Source organism: Pristis pectinata, chromosome 6 (assembly GCF_009764475.1).
Source record: "Pristis pectinata isolate sPriPec2 chromosome 6, sPriPec2.1.pri, whole genome shotgun sequence".
Taxonomy (NCBI): domain Eukaryota; kingdom Metazoa; phylum Chordata; class Chondrichthyes; order Rhinopristiformes; family Pristidae; genus Pristis; species Pristis pectinata.
In genome coordinates, this window is record NC_067410.1 from 41735726 (window position 1) to 41762985 (window position 27260).

Sequence of the window (27260 nt, forward strand, 5' to 3'; positions counted from 1 at the left end):
ACCCAGATTTGATCCAGTACACTGCCATTTTATCTGGATTTTATAGTATTGGTGTATGTTTGCATCCTGCCCTCTCATTGAATGACATGGGGGACTGAAAGAGAAAATAATGTAATGGGACCAAAATAATTCATGCTTTTTTTGTAAATGATCTCTATTTTAAATATTTTTTTCCTGTGGTGGGAAGGTCTGAATGGCAAAATTAGGTACTGAGCATGTCCAGCAGCCATGCCAGATGTCATCTTTGAACCAAATGGTTTGCTACTCGATAACCTTGCAACTGTATCAAAATACTGAATACTGTGCAGCTTGAATTCCTTTGTTTATTTGTATTTTGTACATGGTCAGTCAAAGTTTAATTTCTAATTATCTCTGTGGTGGTACTTTTTGTTAGCTAAACAATACATGTTGTAAAGATATAAAATGTCACAGGGAGAGGAGTCTGTGATTAGTGGTGTCTCTGGGGCACAGTCCCTGAGTATCTTGTGTTTGTTTTATCTATGGGATATGGGGGCAAGGCTAGCATTTACGGCCCATTTCTTGTAGATGGTGAATGTCTGGAATTTGTCTGCGTTGAAAGCAGTAGGACTGTGGGCTTCAGGCTGCCTGTGAGCAGACATTCTTTGTCTCCAATTACGGAGCAAAATAGTAAGGTGGGGTAGATAGGAGGTATGGTGATAGAAAGACGCTGGTTAGGGTAGTGACTCTCTCCCTCTCCTAACATTATGGAATTATAATGCAAATTAGCAAAATAATTTTCCCCTTTAAAGTTACAGTAAATTTAATCATGGGCTAGCCGTGAAATTGTCAGCTGTATTAAATATATTGGATTGTTACTAACATTAATTATATCAAGATTTTTGTTTCGTAATAAAATAATGGTTTCAAATTGTACCCCAATATACAGATTCATGAAAGATTTTGCATTTGTATAAATCCTGGAACAGAAAGTTGATTTTAAAAAAAATCACTTGTGACATTTCCTTCAATTCTGAATGAAATTTTGCACCTGGACCACAAACTTTTCCCAAAGTAGAAACTTACTCAGTATGACCAAGCTGTGTATTTGTGTGGACTAGAAGGTCTAGGTAGTGAAAAATGGCTTTGAAGTAGCTTTGACGTTAATCTGTTTAGTTTTTGTAGCTAGAGATGACTAACAGGGCCACAGTATATGAATTGATATCTCTTCCACGGTGCTAGGTTCTTACACTTGGTACAAGAGTGCAGAACTTCAGGAAATTGACATCAAAATTTAATTGTCTTTGTAGCTACCAAGTCCTCTTTTCAAATTTGAGGTAACTGTAATTATCTCTCTCTGTGGCAAAAGATCTGGGAATCTTAATCAAATCTACTTGATCCTGTGTATTCCAGGCAATCTGGGCTCCTGAGGATACTGGAATTATATTTGTTGGCTGGTGGCACGTGCCTTGGCGACTAGGTCTCAAATACTGCACTAATCGGAAGTAAGTAATTGAGTATTGGTATTGGTTTAGAAATGTGGCATGTACAGTGAAAAGCTTTTGTTTTTTGGGCTATTCAGACAGATCATTCCATATATATTTACATCGAGGTAGTGAAAAGAAAATAGAATGCAGAATATAGTCTTGCAGTTACAGAGAGTGTAGTGCAAGTAGATAAATAAAGTGCAAGGATCACAACCAGGTAGACTGGGAGATAAAGAGTTCCATCTTTTAGAGTATGAGAGGTTCTTTCAAGAATCTGATAACAGTGGGATAGAAGCTGTCCTTGAGCCTGGTGATACGCACTCTCAGGCTTTTGTACTGTATCTTCTGCCTGACAGGAGAGGGGAGAAGAGAGAATGATGGGTGGGATGGGTCTTTGTTTATGTTAGCTGCTTTCCCAAGGCAGCAGGAAGTGTAGATGAAGTCGATGGAGGGAAGATTGGTTTGCGTGATGGATTCTCTGAATTCAGAACTTTCTGCAATTTCTTGCAGTCTTAGGCAGAGCAGTTGCCATATCAAGCCATGATGCATCAGGATGGGATGCTTTCTATAGTGCATCCATAAAAATTGGTAAGAGTGATATCGCTAGTGCAGTACATTTAAAAAAAACACCTTGAAAAAGTTGCTTTGATATTGCACCTTCCATGAGGTCAGGATGTCCTATGGCATCTACTGTTAATGAAGTACTTTTGTGGTACAATTACCATGGTAAAAAATTTAGGAACCAATTTGCACATAACTAGGACCCACAAAGACAATTTGCTGCTTTTAGAAATAATGGTATGAGACTGTGTGTGTGTGTGTGTGTGTGTGTGTGTGTGTACCTGAAAGAGTAGGTGGATCCTTTGTTAAATGACCCATCAAAAAGACTACACCTTCATAGGTAAGCACTTTCTTAGTACCACACTGGAATACTTGCCTTTATTTTTGTGCTGCTTAAGTTGGATTCCTTCTTGGATCATTCACAAGCTCACAAGACAAAGGAGCAGAAGTAGCCCATTCGGCCCATCGAGTCTGCTCTGCCACTTCACCATGAGCTAAATTATTCTCCCATCTAGCCCCAATTCCCGGCCTTTTCCCCATATCCCTTGACACCCTAACTACTTAGACACCTATCAATCTCCTCCTTAAACACTGCCCATGATCAGGCTTCCGCAGCTGTATGTGGCAAAGCATTCCATGAATCCACGACCCTGTGGCTGAAGAAATTTCTCCTCGTCTCTGTTTTAAATGAGTACCCTCTAATTCTAAGACTGTGCCCTCTTGTCCTGGACTCACCCACCAAGGGAAACAACTTAGCCACATCTACTCTGTCCAATCCTTTCAACATTCGAAATGTTTCTATGAGGTCCCCTCTCATTCTTCTTTTCGCCAATGAATACAGTCCAAGAACCAACAAACGCTCCTCATATGTAAGCCCTTGCATTCTGGGAATCATCCTTGTAAATCTTCTCTGAACCTTCTCCAACATCAGTCCATCCTTTCTAAGATAAGGGGCCCAAAACTGCACACAGTGCTCCAAATGAGGTCTCACCAGTGACCCATAGAGCCTCATCAACATCTCCTTACTTTTATACGCTATTCCTCTTGAAATGAATGCCAACATAGCATTCGCTTTCCTTACCGCTGATCCAACCTGGTGATTAACCTTTAGGGTATCCTGCACGAGGACCCCCAAGTCCCTTTGCACTTCCGAATTTTGAATTTTCTCCCCATCTAGATAATAATCTGCTCGTTTATTTCTTCTTCCAAAATGTACAAGTGCACATTTCTCAACATTGTTATCTCATCTGCTTTTTTTTTTGCTTTTTTATTTTTTTTTTTTTTTTTTTTTTTTTTTTTTTTTCTTTTTTTTTTTTTTTTCTGCCATTTCTTTGCCCACTCTCCTAAACTGTCCAAGTCTCTCTGCAACCTTTCTGTTTCTTCAACACTTCCTGCTCCTCCACCTATCTTGGTGTCATCTGCAAACTTAGCCACAAAACCATTTAATCCATAATCTAAATCATCGATATACAGTGTAAAAAGAAGCGGCCCCAACACCGACCCCTGCAGAACACCACTAGTAACTGGCAACCAACCAGAACAGGATCCTGTTATTCCCACCCTTTGCTTTCTGTCTATCAGCCAATGCTCCACCCATTCTAAGATCCTTCCTGCAATTCCATGGGCTCTCATCTTACTAAGCAGCCTCTTATGTGGCACCTTGTCGAAGGCCTTTTGAAAATCTAAATACACGACATCCACAGCCTCTCCCTTGTCCATCCTACTTGAGATTACCTCAAAAAATTCCAATAGGTTGGTCAGGCAGGATCTTCCCTTCATTAAACTATGCTGGCTTGGACCTATCTTGGCATGCACCTCTAGGTATTCCATAACCTCGTCCTTGAGGATCAACTCCAATAACTTTCCAACCACCGATGTCAGACTAATAGGCCTGTAATTTTCTTTTTGCTGCCTCCCTCCTTTCTTAAACAGCGGAACTACATTTGCGACCTTCCAGTCCTCCTTTAAATTCCATATTAAATTCTTGAGATGTGACCGCAAGGATGCAGTGAACTGGAGCTCAGAGGGCTCTGATTTAGATTTTTATTGATTGTGTCATTGGATTTGCCATTTTCTCTGCTTTCATGCAGTTTTGTTTCTATTGCAGATCAGCTCTATACTATGTGGACGTAACAGGGAATGAATGCTGTAAGTGATGTTTCACTGTTTTGCATTTTATGTACAATTGACCATGAAATGCTTTTCAATTTCCATACAGTTACCTCATTGAAAAGAAGATGTTGGATACCGTTAGCCCAGTTCCATGTACCCAATTGCCTATTTTAACTTTCTTCAGGATGCGTTGGTCTCCATAATTCACATCAAAGCACCTATCAGACCCTGTTTATCCAAGGTACCAGCTTGTTTCAGTACAACTCACATCCATGTACATGTGAGTTCGTTTGGCATTCATTCTGATACTCATCAGTCCATACATTCCTCACTTCCAAATATACTTATATTCTTGTGAAGGTCACTTCCAGGAATGGGTTGTTCTTGCTTTACTTGTATATATGGAGCATTTTTTGTACTTCCTGATGAAAAGCGGACCCTGAACTTGTCCTCCACAATTACCTGAATGGTACAAATATGGGTTGTTTGATTGAGTGTTGTCACTCTACTTGCTAAAGTGTTGTGAAATTGATGACTACCTTTTTCACAGTGCAGATTTCTTCGGGAATAAATTCTGTACGTTCTCCACGCCTTAGTCCTGACCAGCATCATCTTATCTACCTGGAGGGAGGCAACATTAAGACTCACCATCAGTGTTATGGCCTGTCCTTGGTTAGTACTTCCCCAATCTATCTAATTTACTCTTAGAAAGTTGTGAATAAGGAAGGGTTTTAGATTTTTTTCTAATGTCAGTTACAAAGTGAACATTTAGCATTGCTGTTCAAATAGTGAGACTTTGCAAAAATTACGCATTACATAGTTTTAAGAAATGAGCACTTATACTGATCAATTCAGCGATCAGAGTTAAAGTGTTAGATGCTTCCAGTATCTCTATTTTCCTTCCACATTGAACTTGTGATATTGATAATCTAAAAAAAATCATCTTACAATGTGTAGGCTGCAAGGTGTGAAATTGATCCAAACCTTTCATAGAGAGAAATAAAGATCAATTTTGATTCAGGGAAAAACAATGTTTGAGAGGTTTGATCAAAAGCTTGGTCAAGGAAGTGCAAGGTAGTACTGTGGCTGCTGCTGACCCATGCTTGCAAGATTCCCTCTTCCCCTGCCAATCCCCTCACTGCATCCAATCGAATTTAACCAGAAGGTTATCTCTGCATTGGATCCAGCACACTTTGCAAGTGCTGAGCAACTCACTGGTGCCTTGCAGGTAGATGGCTTGAGAACCAATTCCCAATGAGCTGAAACTTTCACCTTTATGCAAGTTTCAAGTACATCTACTGCTTTGAGTCTTTTTTTTTGGTATGTGTCCAAATTGTCACCCTCTTTGGTGACAACATTGATTTATAAGGTTGGACTTGATCTGGATTTCTTCCTTTCAGTTGAAAAGACACTGAAGATAGTCACAATAAGCTTTTCTAGCTGATTTAATTTCTCTTTGGAGGTTAGTGAAAATTTGAAAGTTGAGTTCCTGAACTAACAGACTTTAGTAAAACCAACCAGGTGACGTTCCCATAGCCCTGACTGGACTGAGGTTTTAGACTAAGTAGACTGTGATACACATGCATTTAATGGTAGCTGCTTATTTTTGCGATAATGGATCTTGTATTTTCTTTCAGTATAACTTGGATAAAAAAGTGACATCAACTGTGGTAAAGATTGTGGATTATCCAACAATAGGTAAGTGATTGCTTTTCTTAGATAAAATAAATTTTCTTCTTGCCTGAAGGTTGTGCCTTGTGCTGGGATACAAGGAACTCTTTGGTTCTGTTCCACATACTAACCTGCATGTTTGGGTCTGGGAAGTGACTATCAACTGCCTATTCAGTGATCTTAATAACACATGCCAGTTGAACATGCTGAACACCAGCAGCAGAAAACATGGTGTATTTGTTTCTACTCCCAGTGCTGGTTGCAACAGAATTACATTGGTACATTGATAATATTAACAGATGATGGTGACAAGTTGCTCCTTAACTTAGTTCAGATAATACAGTATAGATTCTAAATATTATGCCACATATTCAATCTATACATTTCACCGTCTACTATCTTGGTAGCTGCATGATGCAATGAGAAGGAAGTTGTTATCCAATTGTCATAATCAATCTTTATACATTCATATACCACAGACCCTGAATTGACTGAAGGAAAGCACCAAAGGTGGACAGCTTTACCAGCCAAAGAATCCAATAATTACTTACATACTACATTTAACAATTACTTCCATATTGTGTCCCAACAAATTATTTTCTGAAGTAAATAAATATAAATGGATGACATTTTAAGAATTTGATTCATGACTGGAATAAGTTTCTAAATTAAGTTGAATTGGAGCCCAAGTTTTTCTTTACAAGTGATTTTCCAATGTCAGCTGGCCTCTGTCTTTTCCTTGTAATCCTTGTTAAGCCGCATTTGTTTGAATGTTTCTCTCACAGTTTCTCTAATTGGAAAGAACATTACCAGATATTGGTAACCTTCATTTTGAGTGATGGTGGTGTTAAAATGGTAGTCTTGAACTCTAGTTGAAGGCAGGTGAGATGCAGAGTGGGAAAAGGCAGGAAAGGTGATAGTATTCAATAAAGTGAGTATCAGAAGCTTTTTGAAGTTGAATTATGTGGAAGTGCAGCTTGAAACAATCAAAAGGGGAAAAATAAATGAAAATGTAATAAATAAATTTGACTTTATTACATTCTTAAATGTTTTCCCTTTTTAAATTTTCTATCCTGCATTTCCACATAACCCTAAATATGATAGAAAAATGAGAAGGATGCAATTAATGGACCCTTCCCATAAAGACTTTGAAAGACACATTTCTTTTATCTTTTTTCTTTATAACAACAGAAGTTACTTCATTGTTTGTCTCCTTCCCATTCTTTACAATATTCTAGTTGACAGAAGCTACACAATTGCTGTTGAATGATTAGCCAAAAGGGCATGCACAAGAGTAACTTGGATAGTGACTCATGGACTTTCTTTTCCTCTCTCCCTCCATGTGAATAAGTAGGAAGATACGTGCTCTACGTAGATTGGGCAAAAAATGTCACTTGGGGAAAACTTCCTTTGCAAACTACATGCAACACCACATGTTCTAAACTAAACCTTAGAAAACAGATCAACATTCCTGCTGTGCATACGAAACGTTTGTTCACTGAATATTGGGAACAGCTGAACATTAACCAGAGCACTAGAAGCTTTTTTTGTGATTTTAATGATAACCAATAATGTGTTTCAGATGGATTTACTGGTATTTACTCTTCGGCACTGGCACGAAAATGTTGGGCAACAGATAGCCAACGAGTCCTCATTGACACAGCTCAGAGAAGCAGGAAGGTAAAAGTGGGATCAGTGTACGGAACCAACTGAAAAGGGAACAGAATTACATTGATGATTGTAGATCTAGGAGTTCCTAAAATAACCTACCAGGGAAAGGACCTACTTTGTAACAAACAGAATGGAATGCTACAGGTACAGCTTCTTGAAGCTGTGTCTCAGCAAAGATTAGCATCTGCAGAAGAGAATAGTGAAATATTTGGTAAAATAAATGCATTGGTCATGCAGTATTGAGGGCACATTGAAATAAGTACCTAAAGATCTTAACATGAACAGCCAGTTGGATGAATACAAAGTGCCTTGTATTTAACCATTCAATATGGAGATTGAATTTTTATTTTTTTATTTCCTCCTTTGCAAAAAAAAACTCCATAATCAAATGTTGATTAGCACAGTGAAAGGGTATGTTTTCAATTTCATTAGTGCTACTTTATATTGATTTAATTTTTTTTTTCTCTTGCACTTTGGCTCAATCATAGCAGGACTCTAGGTGTATCAACCAATCAGTTTCAGAATGTAGACTCTATTTTCAGAAATAAGACTGGTCCTATGTCACTTTGGACTTGAAATCACACACATACTATCCATAGAAGATGTCAGTTATGAGCTGGGTCATACAATCATTCTATTGCCTTGTGTGATTTCACATTTGGTAGGAATGCAGTGACATTTCTGTTGTTGAAAGTAACAATCTGATATCCAATATATCTGAACCCAGAAGGTAAGTAACTGTGAGCTGTTCTTTCAGGGACAATGTCCCTCGGTTTTGATCCTGTTCTCTCCCACCAAAGCAATTTGAGTCATTTGAATGGGAATATGTAATGATTTTTTTTATATAAACCCTCCTCACCAGTCCAGATGTGCTGATGCTAATTCTACCTTTCTAAATACTAAGATGGAAAAGGAGATATGGTGGTGCAGCAGATAGTAACTGCCTCACAGCTTCTGCAACTTGGGTTTGATCATGACCATATTTGTGGAGTTTAGATGTTCTCCCTATGGCCGCATGGGTTTCCCCAGATGCTCCAGTTTCCTCCTATGTCCAAATATGTGTTTATTGTTAGGCTAATTGGCTTTTGTAAATTACTGCTTGTGTAGGAAGGTGCAAGAGGATCAGGGTACAGTTGATTGGCATATTCTGAAGATTAGGTTGCAGGGAAATAAATGGGGGAATGGGATTAATGGGATTGCTATGAGAGCTGGCACAGGTTTGATGGGCCTCATGACCTCCCTTTATCTTAGAAGCGAATATGAGAAAAAACTTCATTATTTACATATGATGCATGAGGTACAGAATATTTGCAGGGATACAAATATAAAATGTAAATCAATGGATGTGACTGAAGTCCCATTCATGATCTAAGTGTGTGACTTGCTTTCTCAGGATCTAATTGTAGTGAACATTGCAACAAAAATAGTAACATCTCTCACTGCTGGTAAGTTCTGCCTATTCCATTGTCCTATAAGAATTATTTATAGAATAGATTGATGATATAGATCATGTCTAGCTTGTCTGCCTGCCCTTGTCTCCACAATGCATGTTTTGACTGACCCTTTTTATCACAGCAGCAGCCAGTGAGGAGAACAACAGAATGTATAAATACCAAGCCGGCAAAATCGACAGGCAAAATATACTACCACCCTCAAATGTTGATATGTCTTTGAAGTACATTTTTGGATTTTTTCAGCAGTCATTTTTTGATTCAACAGCAGCTGCCTCTGTGCATGGTTTAAAATGCATTTATGCAAAAAAAAAATTGTAAAAACAAAGTCAGCTTTTAATCAAAACTATAGGATGGTTGCAGTAGAGTTGGCAATTCTGTAATCAAATAATCATGTAAAACAAAAACTCTTAAGGTGTAGAATAAAAAATGATGCGTCCATTAAACTGACCTTCCAATAATCGTCCTGAAGAGATGACACTTGATTTAAAAAACAAAGCAAAAATAAAAATGTGACTTTAAAACTTTACTAACCATGAGGTATATCAGGTCTACTGACCACATCAATAATGTCTGAGCAAACTGTCATTCTGTTTTAAATGGTATCAATTTAGCCTGTATTTTAAAAATGTTTTTACATTTAGCTTGTGTTTCCCATTTGTTTTTTCTTTCTCCCAAATCCAATTTGTAATTTGGTTTGATCTTTATCTTGCAATTTTAGTTCTCCCCTACATATTAAAGAGAAATGAAGTGACTGTTCATATTCCTTTCTGTTCTTTTGATCTCAAAATGACCTTGGACTTTGCCAGCAAGGAATACCTTGCTACATACTTGCAGCGTTTTCAGTTCTTTGGAACACATATTTTAAACACATATCTAAACAGCTCCTAGCCCATGCATATCCAATCAAAAAATGGGCAGCTAGCTCTGAGAAAGAAGTTATCTTAATATTACCATGCCGGAGTGTTTCTTCTGTGCCTGGCAAGATTATCAATTATATCTCCTTAGATTTGCATTCCAGTCAATTTAGATTTAAACCAGGGATAAGCACAAAACCACACAAATCTAAATTTACAAGCTGGATTTGGCATCCTTCTCCCTTACCTCCGTCGACTAACAACAGTCCTGTGTTTCTCTTCTTCATGTCGTGAACTTAACCATATCCAAGGATGTCAGCTTCATGAACCAACTGGGAAGACCAGAACAAAAATTGTTCATTACTTTTATGAAAAAGATCATTCTAATTCAATTGGTTTTGGAATTGCCAACACTGCATTTCAAAAACAAGCATTTTGTTGCCTTTGGTGGAGTATTTGGCAGCTTTGATAGCTGGATAGCCAACGGGAAATGGTAGTATAGTGGTTAAGTTACGAGGCTAGTAGCCAGAGTTGTGGACCATTGATCTTGAGACATGAATTCAAATCCCATCATGGTAGCTGGTGAATTTAATTAGTTAATTGAATTTAAATAAGTCTGGAATTAAAGCTAGTCTCAATAATGGTAACCATGAGCTATCAGATTGTTATAAAAATCCACCTGGTTCACCGATACTCTTCAGGGAAGGAAGTTTGGCATGTCCTGTTTGGCCTCTGTGTGATTGCAGATCCACAACTGCAGTGGATTCCTAACTGTATCCTCAATTCTGAGGCAAGTAGGCATGGACATTCTACACTGGCATTTCCAGTGATGTTCACATCCCATAGATGAGTAAGTAAGAAAAAACCTGTGTGCCAGATTTTTTTGTGGGCAGAGTTTGAGGGTGGTCTTATTCTGCTTGCCAGGAAGGATGATCCCAGTGGCTCTTCTGGCAGGATTGCAGACAATGAGTTTATATCTAACTTCATCAGTAATCCACAAAATACTCAGCTAATACAAGGGTACTCTGAACTGATATTGTACGAGGCAGTCATTTTCCTATCTAAATGTGGGGCATCCTGTCCATTAATGGACTTTTAACAACCCTGATCAGTGTAGATGTGGGAAAATTCTGAACATTTAGGAAGATTAATTTGCTCCCATAAGTAACAATCTTTAGTTAGCACCTGATGTGAATACTCTGATGATGAACATTTTTATGTTGCAGGTTCAGAGATGGGAAGTTGGACATTGTTGGATGTTCACCAGGACCTGATTGTGGTCAGCTGCTCATCCCCCAACTGTCCACCTAATTTGGTAAGAAAACTTATGCATTAAATCGAGCGTGTACTTTTGTCTTATAAAGTGATATGAAGGATGGAATATTTATCATGAAGGATATTTATATCAAGCATCTAGATAGAAGATCATGCAGAGTCAGGTTAAATTAACTATGCATATTTTAAAATATTATGACTTGCAAATTATTGCCAAAATATCTGTCGTTGTTTTCAATATATTTCAGCCTATTTACTATCAACTGGGCCAGTGAATTTTTAACTTTCTTTCCAAGGGGAATAAACTCTCTAATTTTCCTGCAATGGCTGAGTCGCATTTCTTGCACGATTAATCTGTGTTTGGCTGAGATTCATTGTTGCACCTAACCAGTGCTTTCCTGTCCTGAACTCTGACATCTTTGCTTTGAAAACCTTATGATGAAGAATTTGTGATGAGCTGCTGATTTAGAAAATGAACACGTTACATGGATAAGGTTCCTCATGGAAGGCTCATTCAGAAAGTCAGGCGGCATGGGATCCAGGGAAACTTGGCTGTGTGGATTCAGAACTGGCTCACCCATAGAAGACAGAGGGTAGTGGTAGATGGAGCGTATTCTGCCTGGAGGTCAGTGACCAGTGGTGTTCCGCAGGGATCTGTTCTGGGACACCCGCTCTTTGAGATTTTTATAAATGACTTGAATAAGGATGTGGAAGGGTGGGTTAGTAAGTTTGCTGATGGCACGAAGGTTGGTGGTGTTGTGGATAGTGTAGAAGGTTGCTGTAGATTACAACAGGACATTGATAAGATGCAGAGCTGGGCTGAGAAGTGGCAGATGGAGTTCAGCCTGGAAAAGTGTGAAGTGATACACTTTGGAAGATCGAATTTGAAGGCAGAATACAAGGTTAATGCAGGACTCTTAGCAGTGTGGAGGAACAGAGGGATCTTGGGGTCCACATCTATAGATGCCCCGAGGTTGCTGCATAGGTTGAAAGGGTTGTTAAGAAGGCATATGGTGTGTTGGCCTTCATTAGTCGGGGTATTGAGTTCAAGAGCCACAAAATAATGTTGCAGCTCTATAGAAATCTGGTTAGACCACACTTGGAGTACTGTGGTCAGTTCTGGTCACCTCAACATAGGAAGGATGTGGAAGCTTTAGAGAGGGTGCAGAGGAGACTTACAAGGATGCTACCTGGATTGGAAAGCATGTCTTATGAGGATAGGTTGAGTGAGCTAGGGCTTTTCTCTTTGAGAGAAGGAGGATGAAAGGTGACGATAGAGATGCACAAGATGATAAGAGGCATAGATGAGTGGACAGTCAGAGACTTTTTCCCAGGGCGACAATGGCTAACATGAGGGGACATAATTTTAAGGTGATTGGAGGAAGCTATAAGGAGGGGTGTCAGGGGTAAGTTTTTTTACACAGAGAGTGGTGGGTGTGTGGAACGCACTGCTGACAGAGGTTGTGGGGGCAGATACATTAGGGACGTTTAAGACACTCTTAGATAGCCACATGAATGATAGAAAAATGGAGGGCTATGTGGGAGGGGAGGGTTATATAGACCTTAGAGCAGGATAAAATGTCGACACAACATTGTGGGCTGAAGGGCCTGTACTGTGCTGTAATGTTCTATGTTACCAGCTTTTATCACATATCTGTGATGCATTCATAATAAGAGTTGTTATAAATATTGAAGCCCTTTATTCCATATTTCCAACATGACATGTTGCAAACATCCTAACCTATGCAACCTGATATTAGTATGGGAACAGTATCCAAGGACACGTGCAAGTGTGGTATTTATGTTGCATGGTACCTAAAGAGATGTGTTGAGGTAAGATCTAGAAGTGTACACCTCTCCCTTGACATGGTATTCTGAATTGTGAAGAAAATACTGATTTACAGACTTCAAAATGCTGCAAGGAACAAATCCTTGACTCTGTCTGATATCCTCGTGACCTAGCATAGCTGAGCAAAGTGTATTATGGGCCGTTATTTGCAACTGCCTAATGATTAGATTTTAAAACAGTGTTAGGCAAATATGCATTGTTGTTTGAACAACAAAAGATAGAGGAATTTCTACCCCTGATTGTACCTCTCATTCAATAACATTGATAAACATTCCCAAGCTATTAAAAATTAAATTAATTAGAATTTAAATAGTTAATTTTTTTTAAAAAAAAGCAACAGCAATACGAAACAAAATACAAAACAAACCATCTAAATAATTAGGAATAATGAAAAAATATTGGAATCCCTCACAGTTTGTCTCTCCGTTGAAATCAATACAGTCATGAAATTACACACAATTTGGAGCCAGCAAATTTGGTATTTCTGCACTGGCCCAGGCATGTGTGGAATTCCAAAACGTGGAAATGACATTATTTCCTCCCCCCCCCCCCCCCCAAAAAAGCAGCATATTTTCAATAAAGAAGGAATAATTTTTATAAATTACTTGTTCTAATACTTTGGTCTAGGCACAAATGATGCATGGTTTCAGATTTTGTGGTTGTAATGATGGTGAAACTATCGATGTTCTCCATCATTACTCCGTAAAACCTGACAACAACTTTGGGATTTCTGTAAATATGTAGTTAAATGAGGGTATCATGAATTTTCCATCAATGATTCAAGGCACCTCTATGGATTTGTTTGCAGCCATCTGCAATAGAATTAAGAAAAATCACTTGAACAGATATGCGTATAAAATATTTATGAACCAGTTCTATAGTAAAAATAATACACAGAAAATCTCAGGTTTTGTTACTTGATGATAAGGTAAAGTTTTACTGACATATAAACCCATGATTGTAGCTGAATAAACTAGCTTGCCCTAAACCAAATGAATTTTTACATATGTGTTATCAAATTTACTCACAATATTTCAAAATTATAAATTTTGTTTTGTTTTAAATTTTATTCTAGCTTCTACTTTTAATACTTTGTGTGTGTTCCAATTTTTATGTAGGATTCTGCATAACACTTAAAAAGCTAATTGAAAATTGTTCTTTTAGGTTAATCATATGCCGTTTGTGAGAGTTCTTTAAAACAATTGGGTGCTCAGCCAGCTTGATACAATTACAGCTGCAAGTTTCCAGATAATTGATGCCAGATGTGGGAAGGGCATAACTTATCACTGCAATGATTGCTAAATCTTTACGGGGATTATTTTTCAAAGTCAATGGAAAGTGTTATCTTGCAGCATTGTATATTTGATTGTCACAAGGTGAGAAGCTCATTTTCACCAGTTAGCCCTCAAAATATATGCCCTTCAATCATAAGTGTATTTATAAGCGATTACCCAATCTCAATCACAGAAAAGGTAAGACCCAGCCAGCTCTGAAATCTGCATAACCATGTGCAATGATGCTGTCTCTACTGTTGTTGCACCTCCTGCAGTATTAATGTTTTTTGAAGGTTTAGTTTTGTTTAAAAGCTGATAGTTAAAAAATGAAATTGCATTGGCAATCTCATTATGCATCCATTTAAGATGTCCTGCATGGCATAGCTTTGTTTCCTTTAATTTAACTGCATGGTCTTGGGACTCTGCTCCACCCCACCTCTGCAGTGACACTCCATTCAACACACTGAAGGGGAAATGTAGCAAAGAGTTCTTTTGTCTTCTCAACCACGTGCTCACGTGCTAGCTTAACAGCACATACCAAAGCCATAAAAATCCATTTTTGATAGGACATCAAAGTTAATTGTTGTTGAGATATGTGAAAACTATTTAATTTCTATAGAAAGTGGGTTTCCTGCCAGCTGCAGGGAAGGAGCAAGAGATAATCTGGATGGCTCTAGATAAAGTTGAACCATTGCAAGGCATAGAGTGGAAAATCCTGACTTTTACACCTCCTTTCGAGCAAGAGAATCCTAAATTCCGTAAGTGCCTTGGGACTGTTTGTATTTGCCAGACCTTGAACCCAAGATTGTTTGTATTTTATTTTAGTTTGATTGCTTCATATTTGGTGACTGCTGAAACCTTCACACCTCATTTCATGAAAAGATATGTGACATTTTTGTTGTATTTCAATTTCCTCACACCTGTGTATAATACTTTTGTAGTAGTTTTCTCAATGTAACTGGTTCCATAATGTTCATATCAATTAATTTATGACTCTGGAAGGTGACAGAGTCTGATTTAATTGTATGTTATTCAAACCTCTGTACATGAATGTAATAGTAGGAGTCTGTGGATTGCAATTAATTAATTTACTCTACACCATTTTCTAATTTGAGTAATATTGAGTGTCTGCATCATACCAAACCATCAGAAGATGATGGTGCACAGGTTCATATTTTTCAATTATTTCATGTTCTTTGACTGGAAGTGTTGATGAGCTAAAGATGCAATTCCAGTGGGAAATGGAATGCGATTTTTCTGTTTTGTCACCATTTGCCTAGATCTTGCTTTGTCTGACAGAGTCATAGTATGCTTGAATTGCCAGGTCTGGTAAATATACACAATATTCACGATCTAATTAATGGTCTACCACACCAAAAGGCCAATAAATATTTCCCATAATGCACTCAAACTGTTTGTCATTAGAGGAGGTGGGAGATGTGGCACCTCTGGCTGTGTATTATTTTGTCTGATTCTAGCTATTGTACTTTTTCCTGACAGGGAGCCTCCTATTTGAGGGTATTTTGCTTGTACCTGGGCAGGAAAAAAGTACCAAACCTCCACTTGTTGTAAGTCCACATGGTAAGTAGATATACTGTGCCAAACTTTGCAGAAGACGGGTGTTTGAACTGTGCCTTGTTAATACTGAGAATCACTTAGTAGTTTTGTGGAACATTTTGCAGAACTTTCTTCAAAGCTTGGCGAGGAGGCACAAAGGACAGATTGTACTTGGATTGGTCCTTCATTTAAACTCTCCCTTCACTTAAGTTATGAGCCTGAAGTTTCAAGTTCATAACAAGCAATATAAAATGTTAAATCTAGTGATGTTGAAACAAGAGGAGAGTTGATGGGTTTTCCCATTAGTTGTGAGGACCTTAAAGGGATACCACTAGTTAAGATGTATTTGAAAATCTAGATATCTCTATGTATTGTTTCTGTTCAAGATTTATGGACTAATTAATATTGTTCATCCCCGATCAGTGACCTCTTCAGTGATATTGAAGGTAGTTCTATGGACTTGCAGAGCCATTTTGACCCTAATATCATTAAAGAAAGAGCTTAGTTAAATACTATTTCATGTTGAGACATCTTTTTGACACTTATTGTGTATTCAGACAGCTTTATATTTATCTAATATGTGTTTTATGATATATGCAGCGAGGTCATGTTTATCAATTTTAGCTTTTAATCATCCATCTATTTTCTCTCAATAACTTCATTAGGAACAGGAAAGTTTCACATGCATCAGTGATTCTCAGTGACCACATACAGTATATACGACTGATAATCATCAGGCAATGAGTCTGTCTTTCTACTATTGGGCGTTACATTCAGGGTCAATTTCATTTTTGTTTATATTTGCATCAAGTATTACCACATTTCCAAGAAACAGTTGAACAGAATCTATGGAGGGACAGAAAGAAGCTGCAGGTACATAATTGGATCATGTGTCAGCTGGCTACATCAATGTACATCTTGATGCTGTCTCCTTTACACAGGAGGACCTAACTCTGTCTTCATTACTTGTTGGATGTTGCTGCCCACTGCCTTCTGTAGGTTAGGATATTCAGTGCTGCTTGGTAAGTACTCAATTTAATTTTTACCTCTGCATCACTTTTAAAGATCTTAATCTCCTTTTCAGGTCTCATCCAGTGTTAGCCTTGTATTTGTTCTTTAACGAGAGTTCATCAAATAACAATCAAGAGTATGAAATCTGATTCAAAGGAACATAAAAAATGGAATCAGGAGAAGAAGACATTTGATATCTTGATCTTGCTCAACTATTCAAGAAGATCATGGCTAATCCTTTACTCCATCAACATTTTCCTATACTAATGCCATACTCTTTCATTCCATTAATATCCAAAAACTTAAGGTTTGGTAGGGCAGGCACAGTACATAATGAGCTGCAATGGTCTTGTGGGGAATGGTAAGCCAAAGATTTGGCATTTGGGCATTTGAAAATATAGTTATAAATGAATTAGGGACTTTATATTCCAAAGATGGATGCAGAAGGAAATGGACGGAAATAGATATGAGGACTCAGCTGGTTATGGGTGAAAAAGGGAAGTGACTGGAGTAACCTGTTGCACCCTAGAAAGTAGTGACACCATCAGTCATGATGAGGTGGCTATCAACTTAGGAGGGAGGTTTAGGAAGGATAGGAGACAGACAAAGAAGTCAGAGGAAGTGGGTAAGTTAAATGTAAATGGTGAGGAGTTGCTCAGTATTGAGCCTGTGGGAAAGAATGTGGGGTAGTAGAAAATTATCCTGGACCAATAGGTTGGACAAATCTGTTATATATGAGTGCTTTGCAGTGGTATTGGTGCAGTTGCTGGCATGACATTCCTCTTCTCTTAATGGTCACAAGCTTATAACGCCATAATAAAATAAAATACTGCAAAAGTTGGAAAGCTGATTTTAAAAAAATAACGGGAAATGTCAGCAAGGTCGTGGGGTTGAAACGTTAACCAAATGAGCAGTTCCAGCATTTTCTGTTTTTATTAAGTCTTCCTTGTTCGAGTTATTTCAGACTATATTTAAATGATTGTGGGTAATTCTTACTGTCAATGATTGGCCTAACCTTGTGGGATGCTTATAATCTTTTAAATCATTGACGCAGCCTTATTCCATGTGGCAACCATGAAGCCTGATTGGTTAACTGGAAAGTTGCATGAAGCAGTGACAGATGAAATTTAATCCAGAGAAGTGTGAGGTAATACTCTTTTGGAAATTCAAATTCTGGTAGGACATTTAAAGTAAATGGTGAGGACATTAAGAGCATTGATGTACAGAGAGACTCTGGGTGTAAGTCCATAGCTCTTTGAAAGTGCTGACACAGGTTGATAGGGTAATGATAGGGCATTTGGTATCCTCAGCTTCATGAGCCAGTGCATTGAGTATGAGTTGGACATCATGTTGTAGCCGTACAAAGCATTGATCAGACCACACTTAGACTAATGTATACAGTTCTGGTCACCACATTACAGAAAGGATGTAGTAGTGAGAGAATGCAGAAGAGATTTGACAGTATGTTGTCTGGAAAGGAAGGCTGTAGTCGTAAGGAGAAATTGGACAGGCTGCGTTTATGTTCACTGTAATGTAGAAGGCTAAGGGCTGTCCTTTATAGGGCTTTGTTAGGGCTTTATAGGGCTTTTTTTGTAGGGCTTTATAAATTATTATGAGAGGCATAGATAGGATAGATAATCAGCATGTTTTTCCAAGGGCAGGGGAATCTAGAACTAGAGGGCACAGATTTAAGGTGAGAGGGGAGAAATTCAAAAGCGATCTGAGGGGTGAGTTTTTTGCACAGAGGATGAGAATATCGAGATTAAGTTGCCAGAGGAGATCGTAGAGGCAGATATAATTACGGTGTTTAAAATGCATTTGGACAGATACTTGGATAGGAAAGGAGTAGATGGGTTCTGGACCTTGTGGTCAAATGGGATTAGCATAATTACCAATAGACGAGGTAGGCTGAAAGGCCCCATTTCTGTGCTGTACAATTTTGTGATTCCATGATACTGAAGGGGTCATTTCCTCTATCTTTCAGTGAATTATAGAGGATCTTGTGGCTTCGGACAAGACAGTATTTGCTCACTGATCGGTAACATAGGAAGCCAAGACGTGAAAGATGTACAGGTAATGAGCTACTCAAACAATTTGCATAAAAATGGATGCACAGATTAACAATCCAGTAGAATTTCAGATGGAGCCAGCAACCAGAACTACCGAAGTAGGTGAGGTTCAAGTCCTGGGGAATGTTCCCGGGAATTCCATCTGCACTATATCCTGGATAGTAAGTGGATGTTGTGGAAAAAGAGCTTGACCCTGAATAACAGGATGTAGAATAAGACGTAGAATCAAAATGGGCAGAGATAAGATACAATAAGGTCCAACATACTGCTGAAAGTGGTTTCTAGGAGGGATACTTTAGTAGATTTTTTCATTTTACTGTTTCTGGTGTAGCAGAAAATGTATAATGAAGCATCAGGGCTGGGAACATGGAAAAGTGCTGCTGATATAAGAAAGTTGATGTGATGGCTTAATTTAAAAAGGATGGTTTGTGTAATTACAAGCAGTGTTTGGCAAATTATTGGAAAATATTCCAAGGAGAATATCAAGGAGAGTAGGAATGGATTTGTCAAAGTGCATGACTAGTCCTTCATGGAGACAAATAAGAGAAGTAAAAGCTCATAGGATCCAGTAGAAAGTGACACTGCTGCAGAATTGGTTCAGTGGCAGTGAGGAAAGGGTTGGCAGGAGTTTTAGTGACTATAATGTTGTATGCATTGGGACTCTGAGGAAACGTGCTTTTCAAAACGTGCATCGAATTTATGAGTGATGAATTAAGCAGCTTTCAGATGATGCCAAAACTGGCACTGGAGTTGATTATGAGGAATTAGGCTGCAGGAAGCTATCAATGAACTGGTCAGGTGGGAAGAATGTAGCAAGTACAATTCATTTTGGGATGGTAAACAAGGCAAGCGAATACAACATAAATGGTAAGATTCTGAGAAATGCTGAAGAATTGAGAGATGTCAGAATGCATAGTGTATATGTCGTCATGTACCCTTTCCACCATCCAGGGACACAAACAGGTGATGCAGCAATTCACTTGCATTTCTTCCAATCTAGTGTACTGCATTCAGTGTTCTCCTCTACACTGGAGAAACCGAACATAGATTGGGTGACTGCTTTGCAGAACACCTGTGACCAGTCCACAGGGGTGACCCTGAGCTTCCCGTTGCCTGCCACTTTTAATTCTCCATCCCAATCCCACTCTGACCTATTGGTCTGTGGCCTCCTGTACTGTTCCAATGAGGCCCAATGCAATGCAAGCTTGAGGAGCAGTACCTCATGCTTCCATCTGTGTGTGGTGCAGCCTTCTGGACTCAGTATTGAATTCTACAACTTAAGGTAACTTGATTTCTTGGTCTGTATCAGTCATCCATCTGTAATATTGGGCCAGCTTGGTTATTTTTCCCCCTATTTTTCTTTTAGGAGTGGAGGGCATGCCCAGCTTAACCTGCCAGGCACGTCTTTCTGCTTTGTCCGTGTTCTTTTGTCTATGTTCTTCTGCTCTAACAGTTCCCATTGACTCATTAACCAGATGACTTTGTTTACAGCTCATCCCCATGACCACTCTGATTTTTCCCCAGTCAGAGACATCTCCCTCCCCACCCCCTGTGGTTTAACAAGCTTGTTTGTTTCCTTCCCAGTTCTGACAAAGGGTCTTCAACCTGAAACATTAACTCTGTTTCTCGTCCCACAAATGGTGCTTGACCTGCTGAGTATTTCCAGCATTTTCTGTTTTTATTTTGGATTTCCAACATTTGCAGTTTTATTTTACTACTTTTCCATAAGTTTTGTTGTTCCAGAAGTAGCAGAACAGATAGATAACTGGGCAAAGCCAGCATACAGGGTGCCTTTATTGGCTGAGCATGCAATGCAAGAGCAGAAAGGTTTATAAAACTGAATAAAACACAAGTTTTAGCACTGCTAGAACATTCTATACAGAAAGGATATGATTGCACTAGAAAGGGGCGAGAGGAATTCACCATTATGATGCCAAGCCAGGAGAATTATAGTCCAGCTAGGTTGGAATTGTTTTCTTTGGAACAAAGGAGATTAAGAGGAGATTTAATCAAGGTGTATAAAATTTTGAGAGATCTAATAAAATGAACAGGAAAGATCTTTACTTCGAGCAGAGACATCAATTGCTGGAGGACATGGATTCAGGACTAAGATAGTAGATTTACAAGCCAGATCCTTTGTAATTCACTACATATAAAGAGTAGGGATGCATCTGAACTTGTAAAATGACATTGATTTATTATTGTCACATGTACCGAGATACAGTGAAAAGCTGTGTTTGCATGTCATTCAGACAGATCATTCCAAATATAAGTACATCAAGGTAGTACAAAAAGAACAATAACAGAATGCAGAATATAGTATTACAGTTACAGAGAGAGTGTAGTGCAAGTAGTCAAATAAGGTGCAAGGGACATGACGAGGTAGACTGAGAAATCAGGAGTTCTTTATGTACAAGAGATCCATTCAAGTGTCTTTTAACAGCGGGATAGAAGCTGTCCTTTAGCCTGTGGGCACATGTTACTTAAAATGCTGTAACTTACAAGGCTATGGGCAGAGAAGTGGGAAGAGTGATTCACCCAAGTAGCCCCTTTAATGATGGTGTAGAAAAAATCAACTGACCAGTCATAAATTCCTGTGATCCTATGACAACAAGTCAACATACGGAGAAGTCAAGTGTATAGGGAAGGGCCAAGAAATTCAATCGTGTGGTCCAAACTTTTATTACATGAGTTAATATAATTATATTGGCATATACATTGTGTTCTTATAGTATCTCTGGAAAAGTTCACAATTTTATCTCCAGGTCCTCTGCACATAAGGTGTGTTCATGCATAGTGGTGGCCAGCAATATTTGCTTGGATGCCAACTTTAGAGGTTGCAAATCTTCATAACAAATGTAGACCCGCTTTACCAGCACTTAGGAAGTACTTGTCTAAACAGACCTCAACTCATGGAGTCTATTGCTGGGAATCAGCTCCCCGTAGGGGATCTTTAATATCTACCACCTTGTTTTACATCTCCTCTGGCCCTCTGATCACCATACCCTGGCAGGACTGTGACCCTGAATCCCCACTCACCAATGCATCTCAATCTTGACCACTCATTGCCTAAGCTGAAGCCCTGATTTTGTCCTGTGCTACTCCAGTCCCAAATGACATCCTGTCTATCGCACCTCAGACCCGCCCCTGCCCCGCCCCCCACCCCTTACTGTCTCTCAGGAGATGCACTTCTCCATGGTCACAGCGTACTTGGGTGGAAGGAGGGCCTTCGTGTGAGTAAGACCTGTTCTGTTGTGTGTGATGCCTTGGATCTCATGCACAACAGAATTCTGCAGTGATACCCTCTCAAAAAATACTGGTCTGCCATGTGATTCTCCTAATGCTGAAGAACTTCAGGCGGAGGAGCGCTGTGACCAAGTGTTATTACGAAAGTCTGGAATTGTTAAGGAAATTGATGATTCTCCAATGGTAATTTCTTTCTGTATACTGCTCCAAAAATCTCTCTTTTGTTTCAGTTTGCTGTCGAATGTGTGTTAAAGGAAGAGTTTGTGGATTCTGAGAAGGTTTTGCTAATTGGTGGCTCACATGGAGGCTTTATTGGTTGTCATCTGATTGGCCAGTATCCTGGTTTCTACAAGGCCTTTGCCACAAGGAATCCTGTCATTAACCTGCCTTCCAAGCTAGGGATAACAGATATTCCTGACCAGTGAGTTTGGATTTTCCTGAAATGTATGCATTTAAATTATCATATTTTGTTTCTCGGTATATGTAAACACATAAATTGTAATTATTATATTTCTTTTCCAGTGACAGATTAAATTTCTGTGCCTCAATGCATTTCCATGTTTCTTATTTTTGAGAGCTGGATTGTATTCCAGCCAACGTTGCGTGATAAAGATCTCTCTTTAAGGTCCCTTCAATGAAATGAGCTTGGGGAGGTTGGAACACTGTCTCAATAGCTATGCCCCACAGCATAGAATTGCAGTGAACTTGAACTAAATTGGCAATCTAACTCAGAGACTCTAGAAGTGAATTTTTCAGGGAGTTGAAGATGTCATGATGTTCCAAGCAAAGGTGAATCCTGAATCCATGTCCTCCAGCAATTGATGTCTCTGCTCGAAATAAAGATCTTTCCTGTTCATTTTATTAGATCTCTCAAAATTTTATACACCTTGATTAAATCTCCTCTTTCTTTTGTTCCAAAGAAAACAATTCCGACATAGCCGGACTATAATTCTCCTGGCTTGGCATCATAATGGTGAATTCCTCGCACCCCTTTCTAGTGCAATCATATCCTTTCTGTATAGAATGTTCTAGCAGTGCTAAAACTTGTGTTTCAAGCTAAACCATATAGTTCAGGCAGTGCAAAAGGGAGCTACATTGCATCTGGATCTCCCTAATTGTATAGAATATATAAAGCTCAGTCAGCCCAACCAGTCCACATTTGTTTCCTTTCAGCATAACTCTATGTTCCCTTCTCCCCTTATGCTTTCCTACCTCAACAATCCTCTGTGATAACGTACTCACTTTTTTTCAGGATTTAAAAACTTGCCTCTGAATTCCTTATTTAATTTCTTGATTTTCTTAGTTTTGATTGCCACAACGTTTGCATCTCCCACCACCCTCTCTGTTAAACCTATCAAAATATTGCACTGTTTTATAATAGCTGTAACTATACCACAGTAATTGCTAAAAAAAGATGTAAGCTACAATTTTGACTTAAGTATCTTCAGAAAGAATTGCAGTAATTGAAATTATGATGTCACTACTTCATAATTACATGATTTACCCTCTGCCCCCCCCCCCCCCCCAGTAGATCCTTGGGTGTTCTGTAGTCCCTTTGAACATGTAATTGTTTTATTTTTATCTATACTCATTCAATCAATGGTAGAGTACAAAGGAAAAAGCAGATATTATGAAGAAAGGCCCACCTGGAAATAAACATTGATGCACTTGAGCAAGTTCATTGAATATTGGCAAGAATGATTCTAGAAGTTCTGGGTAGTTCTAAGATCTTAATTTGATTGTGCAGGGCTTTGTTGAGACCTCATCTGCAGTATGTAATGGTAATTCTGGTCTCTGTATCTGAAGAATAATATGCTTGTCTTGAAATAAGTGTAGTATATACTCACTGGAACGATTATTGACGTGAAGTGGTAATGCTGTGAGAAGAGAGTGAGTAGGATTAACACATATTCACTGAAGGAAGATAGGTGATGTCATCGAGGTATACAAGATCTTGAGAGGAATTCATATGGTGGATGTCAAGCTTTTTATGGCTGGAGAATCTAGAACCAGGGAGCCTGGTCTCAGAATAAGGGATCCAATATTTAGTAAGTAGAGAGGAGAAATCCTAGAGGATTGTAAATCTTTGGTACACTCTGTCTTGGAGGGCTATGGTCACCCAGTTATTGAGTGTGTTCAAGGTTGAGCGATGAAGATTTATTAACCTGAAGTATTAATTGTTTCTTTCTCCACAGATGTTGTTTGACTTGCTGAGAACTGCTAGCATTTTGTTTTTTTTTATATATTGTTAGGAGACCAATCCATTAAGTTTAATTTGTTCTATTTCATTAGTCTTCAATTGAAACTAAAAATTCCCACATCAAACACACTGCCACTGGTAGCTAGGGAATTCCACAAACTCTATGCATCTTTGCTAGATTTCTGCTTTGCACAAACTGGAAAAGGGACTTCATGGAGATAGGTGCTTGTAGTGAAGTATTTGATGATCTATGGCAGTCTGTAATCACAGCTATTTGAATTTTGGGCAAGTTCTGGTTCTGTCCCTCACATTCACACTTTTTAATTGAATACTTTTCCATTTTGCAAATGCTTTGCATCAGTGCAAGATTATGCTTTCTAATATTGTTTATTTATTTGTTTAAAAAGAGGACATATTATTTTTCTCCTTAGGCATTGTATTTGTGACAACTGAATTGCCTTAGGAACTGGGGCTCCTGGCTGTGCTAATAGCCTTGTGCCATAAGCACCACAATTATTTTGCTGTCCAAGCTGTAATGGGAGGTAACAATTTTGCTTTCAGTCTGATCCATGCTGGGTTATGAAGGTCATGTGTCTGGCGAAGGTTGCAGTGTCCCATTAGTGGAGGCAAGGAAATTGAAGGAAGATGTCATGTGTGGCTGGCATTTATTAGTCATGGGGTTTGGCTTAAAGGTGTATGATCTCAGAACCAGCAAAATGTAGGCCTATCTTGACTTGAGGTACAGCTGACTTTAATTTGCAAACAAAAAGTAGACTAATAAATTGATAACATAAATGCAGTTAAGGTCTAGTTTTTTTTTAATATAGTTTCCTTTCTTTTCCCAACAGCACCGTGGTGCAAGCTGGCTTTGATTTTGCCCCAGACCAGTTACCCAGTCCCTCTGTGTTGACAGCATTGTTGAGCAAATCACCCATTATATATGTCTCTCAGGTAAGAAGGAAACTGCAATACTTTATCCAAAGGGAGAATCATGCAGTATCCAAAGTACCACCTATCTTCGGTTTAACTAGGACAGTGTAGTACATAGTGCTTAGCATAACTGGCCTAGAGCACTATATATTACTTTTGTGATGACTTGACAAACACCACCACTTATGGGGCTTAACACAATAAGGAGAAAAATTGGCCATAGATGAGTCATCCTATGGATAAAAAACCCAAACAGCCAGAAGCTGGCAACTGTGGTTGAAAGAGAGACACCTCTGTCACTCTTTCACATCCTCCAGGCATATGGTCCTGGAAGCAAACTCCCTTTGAAAGAGTGCAAAAAAAACCCAGAAAAGAGCAACTTTGTTGATAAACTTTTGTGGATTTTTCTTCTAACATCACCGAACTATTGTCACAAAGGGAAAATAATGTATCAGAGATGTCCACTTTAATTATTTGTATGTCAGTTTTCATTTAAGGTGATTAGCCACAGTCTTTTCCCCAGGGTAGGGGATTCAAAAACTCACATTCAGGTCGTAGGTTTAAAGTGAGAGGAGAAAAATTTAAAAAGAACCTGAGGGGCAACTTTTTCATACAGAGGGTGATGCTCATATATGGAATGAGCTGCCAGAGGAAGTTGTAAAAGTGGGTATAATTACAACATTTAAAAGAGAATTGGACAGGTATTTGGATAGGAAAGGTTTAGAGGGAAATGAGCCAAATACAAGTAAATGGGACTGGCTCAGTTTCAGCATGGATGTGTTTGGCCAAAGGGCCTGTTTTCCATGCTGTATAGCTCAGTGACTCTAAGGGGAACTATCACTGTCTGAAATGGGTTGTCCTCCTTAAGTACATACCAAGATGGTATCTGTTTGTCAGACTAATGCAGTAAGTTGATTTGAAGCCATTACGTGAATGAATGAGAGAACATATACCACACACCAAAGCCCAGGTATTAGAAACCTTCAATAGCCATCTTCCAGTCAGTCAATCTATTATACTAATTACTATTCTAATTAGGTACGTCATTTAAATACATAAGTCATAAGGTATTGCTGGATATTTTCAACATAAACCCTTTTTGGCCCTGTATCTAAGAGGTCAGGTTTGATTGATTTTGCACACTATCTCTCCTGAAGTAATGTTACACATTCACTCATTGAAAAGGAAAAAGTATGACATAGAATAAAGCCAATTACTGCAGTACCAAATTAAGCAACTGAAATTAAATATTTTATTACCCTTAGTCACCACAGGTTATATCTACAACCCACTGTCTCTGCTTGATGCTTGTAAATAGGTTACTTTTTTTTCCTCAGGCAACAACTCCTGTTTTGATAATGTTGGGTGAAAAAGACAAAAGGGTTCACCCATCACAAGGTCTCGAACTCCATCGTGCACTGAAAGCCAGAGGGGTTCCTGTACGGTAAGTTCTGTGCAAGTCTGAGCAGCCTGTGGGCCCATGCGACTGCTACAAGGATTAGATTCGATAGTGGGGGATTAGGCTTTGTTGTAAATCTGCACGTTTTGACTTTTTGTCCAGTCATTAAACTGATAGCTGTAACTGCTTTGTCTACATTTTAAGTTCACAGTTGTGAATGCTTTGTCTAGCTGTGAACAAATAGCCACAAATACTTTGAACTCATACAAGCAAAAGGCTAAGTGATTGCTCACACATTCAGTCTGTGTGCCTATGTTCTCAATGCAGTAATGGATCAATAAACAGTAGGATGTCTTGTGCTTATGGATCCAATAGAAAAATATTTAATAATGAATGATCTTGCGACAAGTGATTTGACAGTGGTTGCTGTATTAAATTTGCACTTATTAATGTTGAATGTTTTATCTTTCATGTCTTCCCAGCCAAAGAGCCCCCTTTAATGCTTCTCTTCTGTATCACCACCATAATCTGTGCTGTCCCCCAAAGTTCTGTCTTTGGGATGATTTATTTTTCATTTGGTATTGATTTATTATTGTCACATGTACCAATACACAGAGAAAGCTTTTGTTTTGTGTGCCATCCAGACAGCTCATTATACTCCTCATCAACATTATCCACATTT

General features: G+C 38.7%; 1 protein-coding gene across 5 annotated transcripts in view; it reads left to right on the forward strand.

Annotated features, from left to right (window-relative positions):
• The window catches only part of LOC127571719 (acylamino-acid-releasing enzyme-like), a 45563-nt gene that overhangs the window by 14182 nt on the left and 4121 nt on the right, over positions 1-27260 (forward strand). For 4 of the 5 annotated variants that reach the window (XM_052018355.1, XM_052018356.1, XM_052018357.1 and 1 more), the window contains exons 8-21: positions 1372-1463; positions 4114-4154; positions 4669-4790; positions 5756-5816; positions 7372-7469; positions 8854-8905; positions 10995-11083; positions 14786-14924; positions 15667-15747; positions 16665-16745; positions 18719-18807; positions 22280-22470; positions 25098-25200; positions 26517-26623. In XM_052018355.1, the coding sequence (XP_051874315.1) occupies positions 1372-1463; positions 4114-4154; positions 4669-4790; positions 5756-5816; positions 7372-7469; positions 8854-8905; positions 10995-11083; positions 14786-14924; positions 15667-15747; positions 16665-16745; positions 18719-18807; positions 22280-22470; positions 25098-25200; positions 26517-26623 (1346 nt within the window). Of the gene's footprint in view, positions 1-1371; positions 1464-4113; positions 4155-4668; positions 4791-5755; positions 5817-7371; positions 7470-8853; positions 8906-10994; positions 11084-14785; positions 14925-15666; positions 15748-16664; positions 16746-18718; positions 18808-22279; positions 22494-25097; positions 25201-26516; positions 26624-27260 lie in introns of those variants that run through there. The other variant, XM_052018359.1, reaches the window with a different exon arrangement.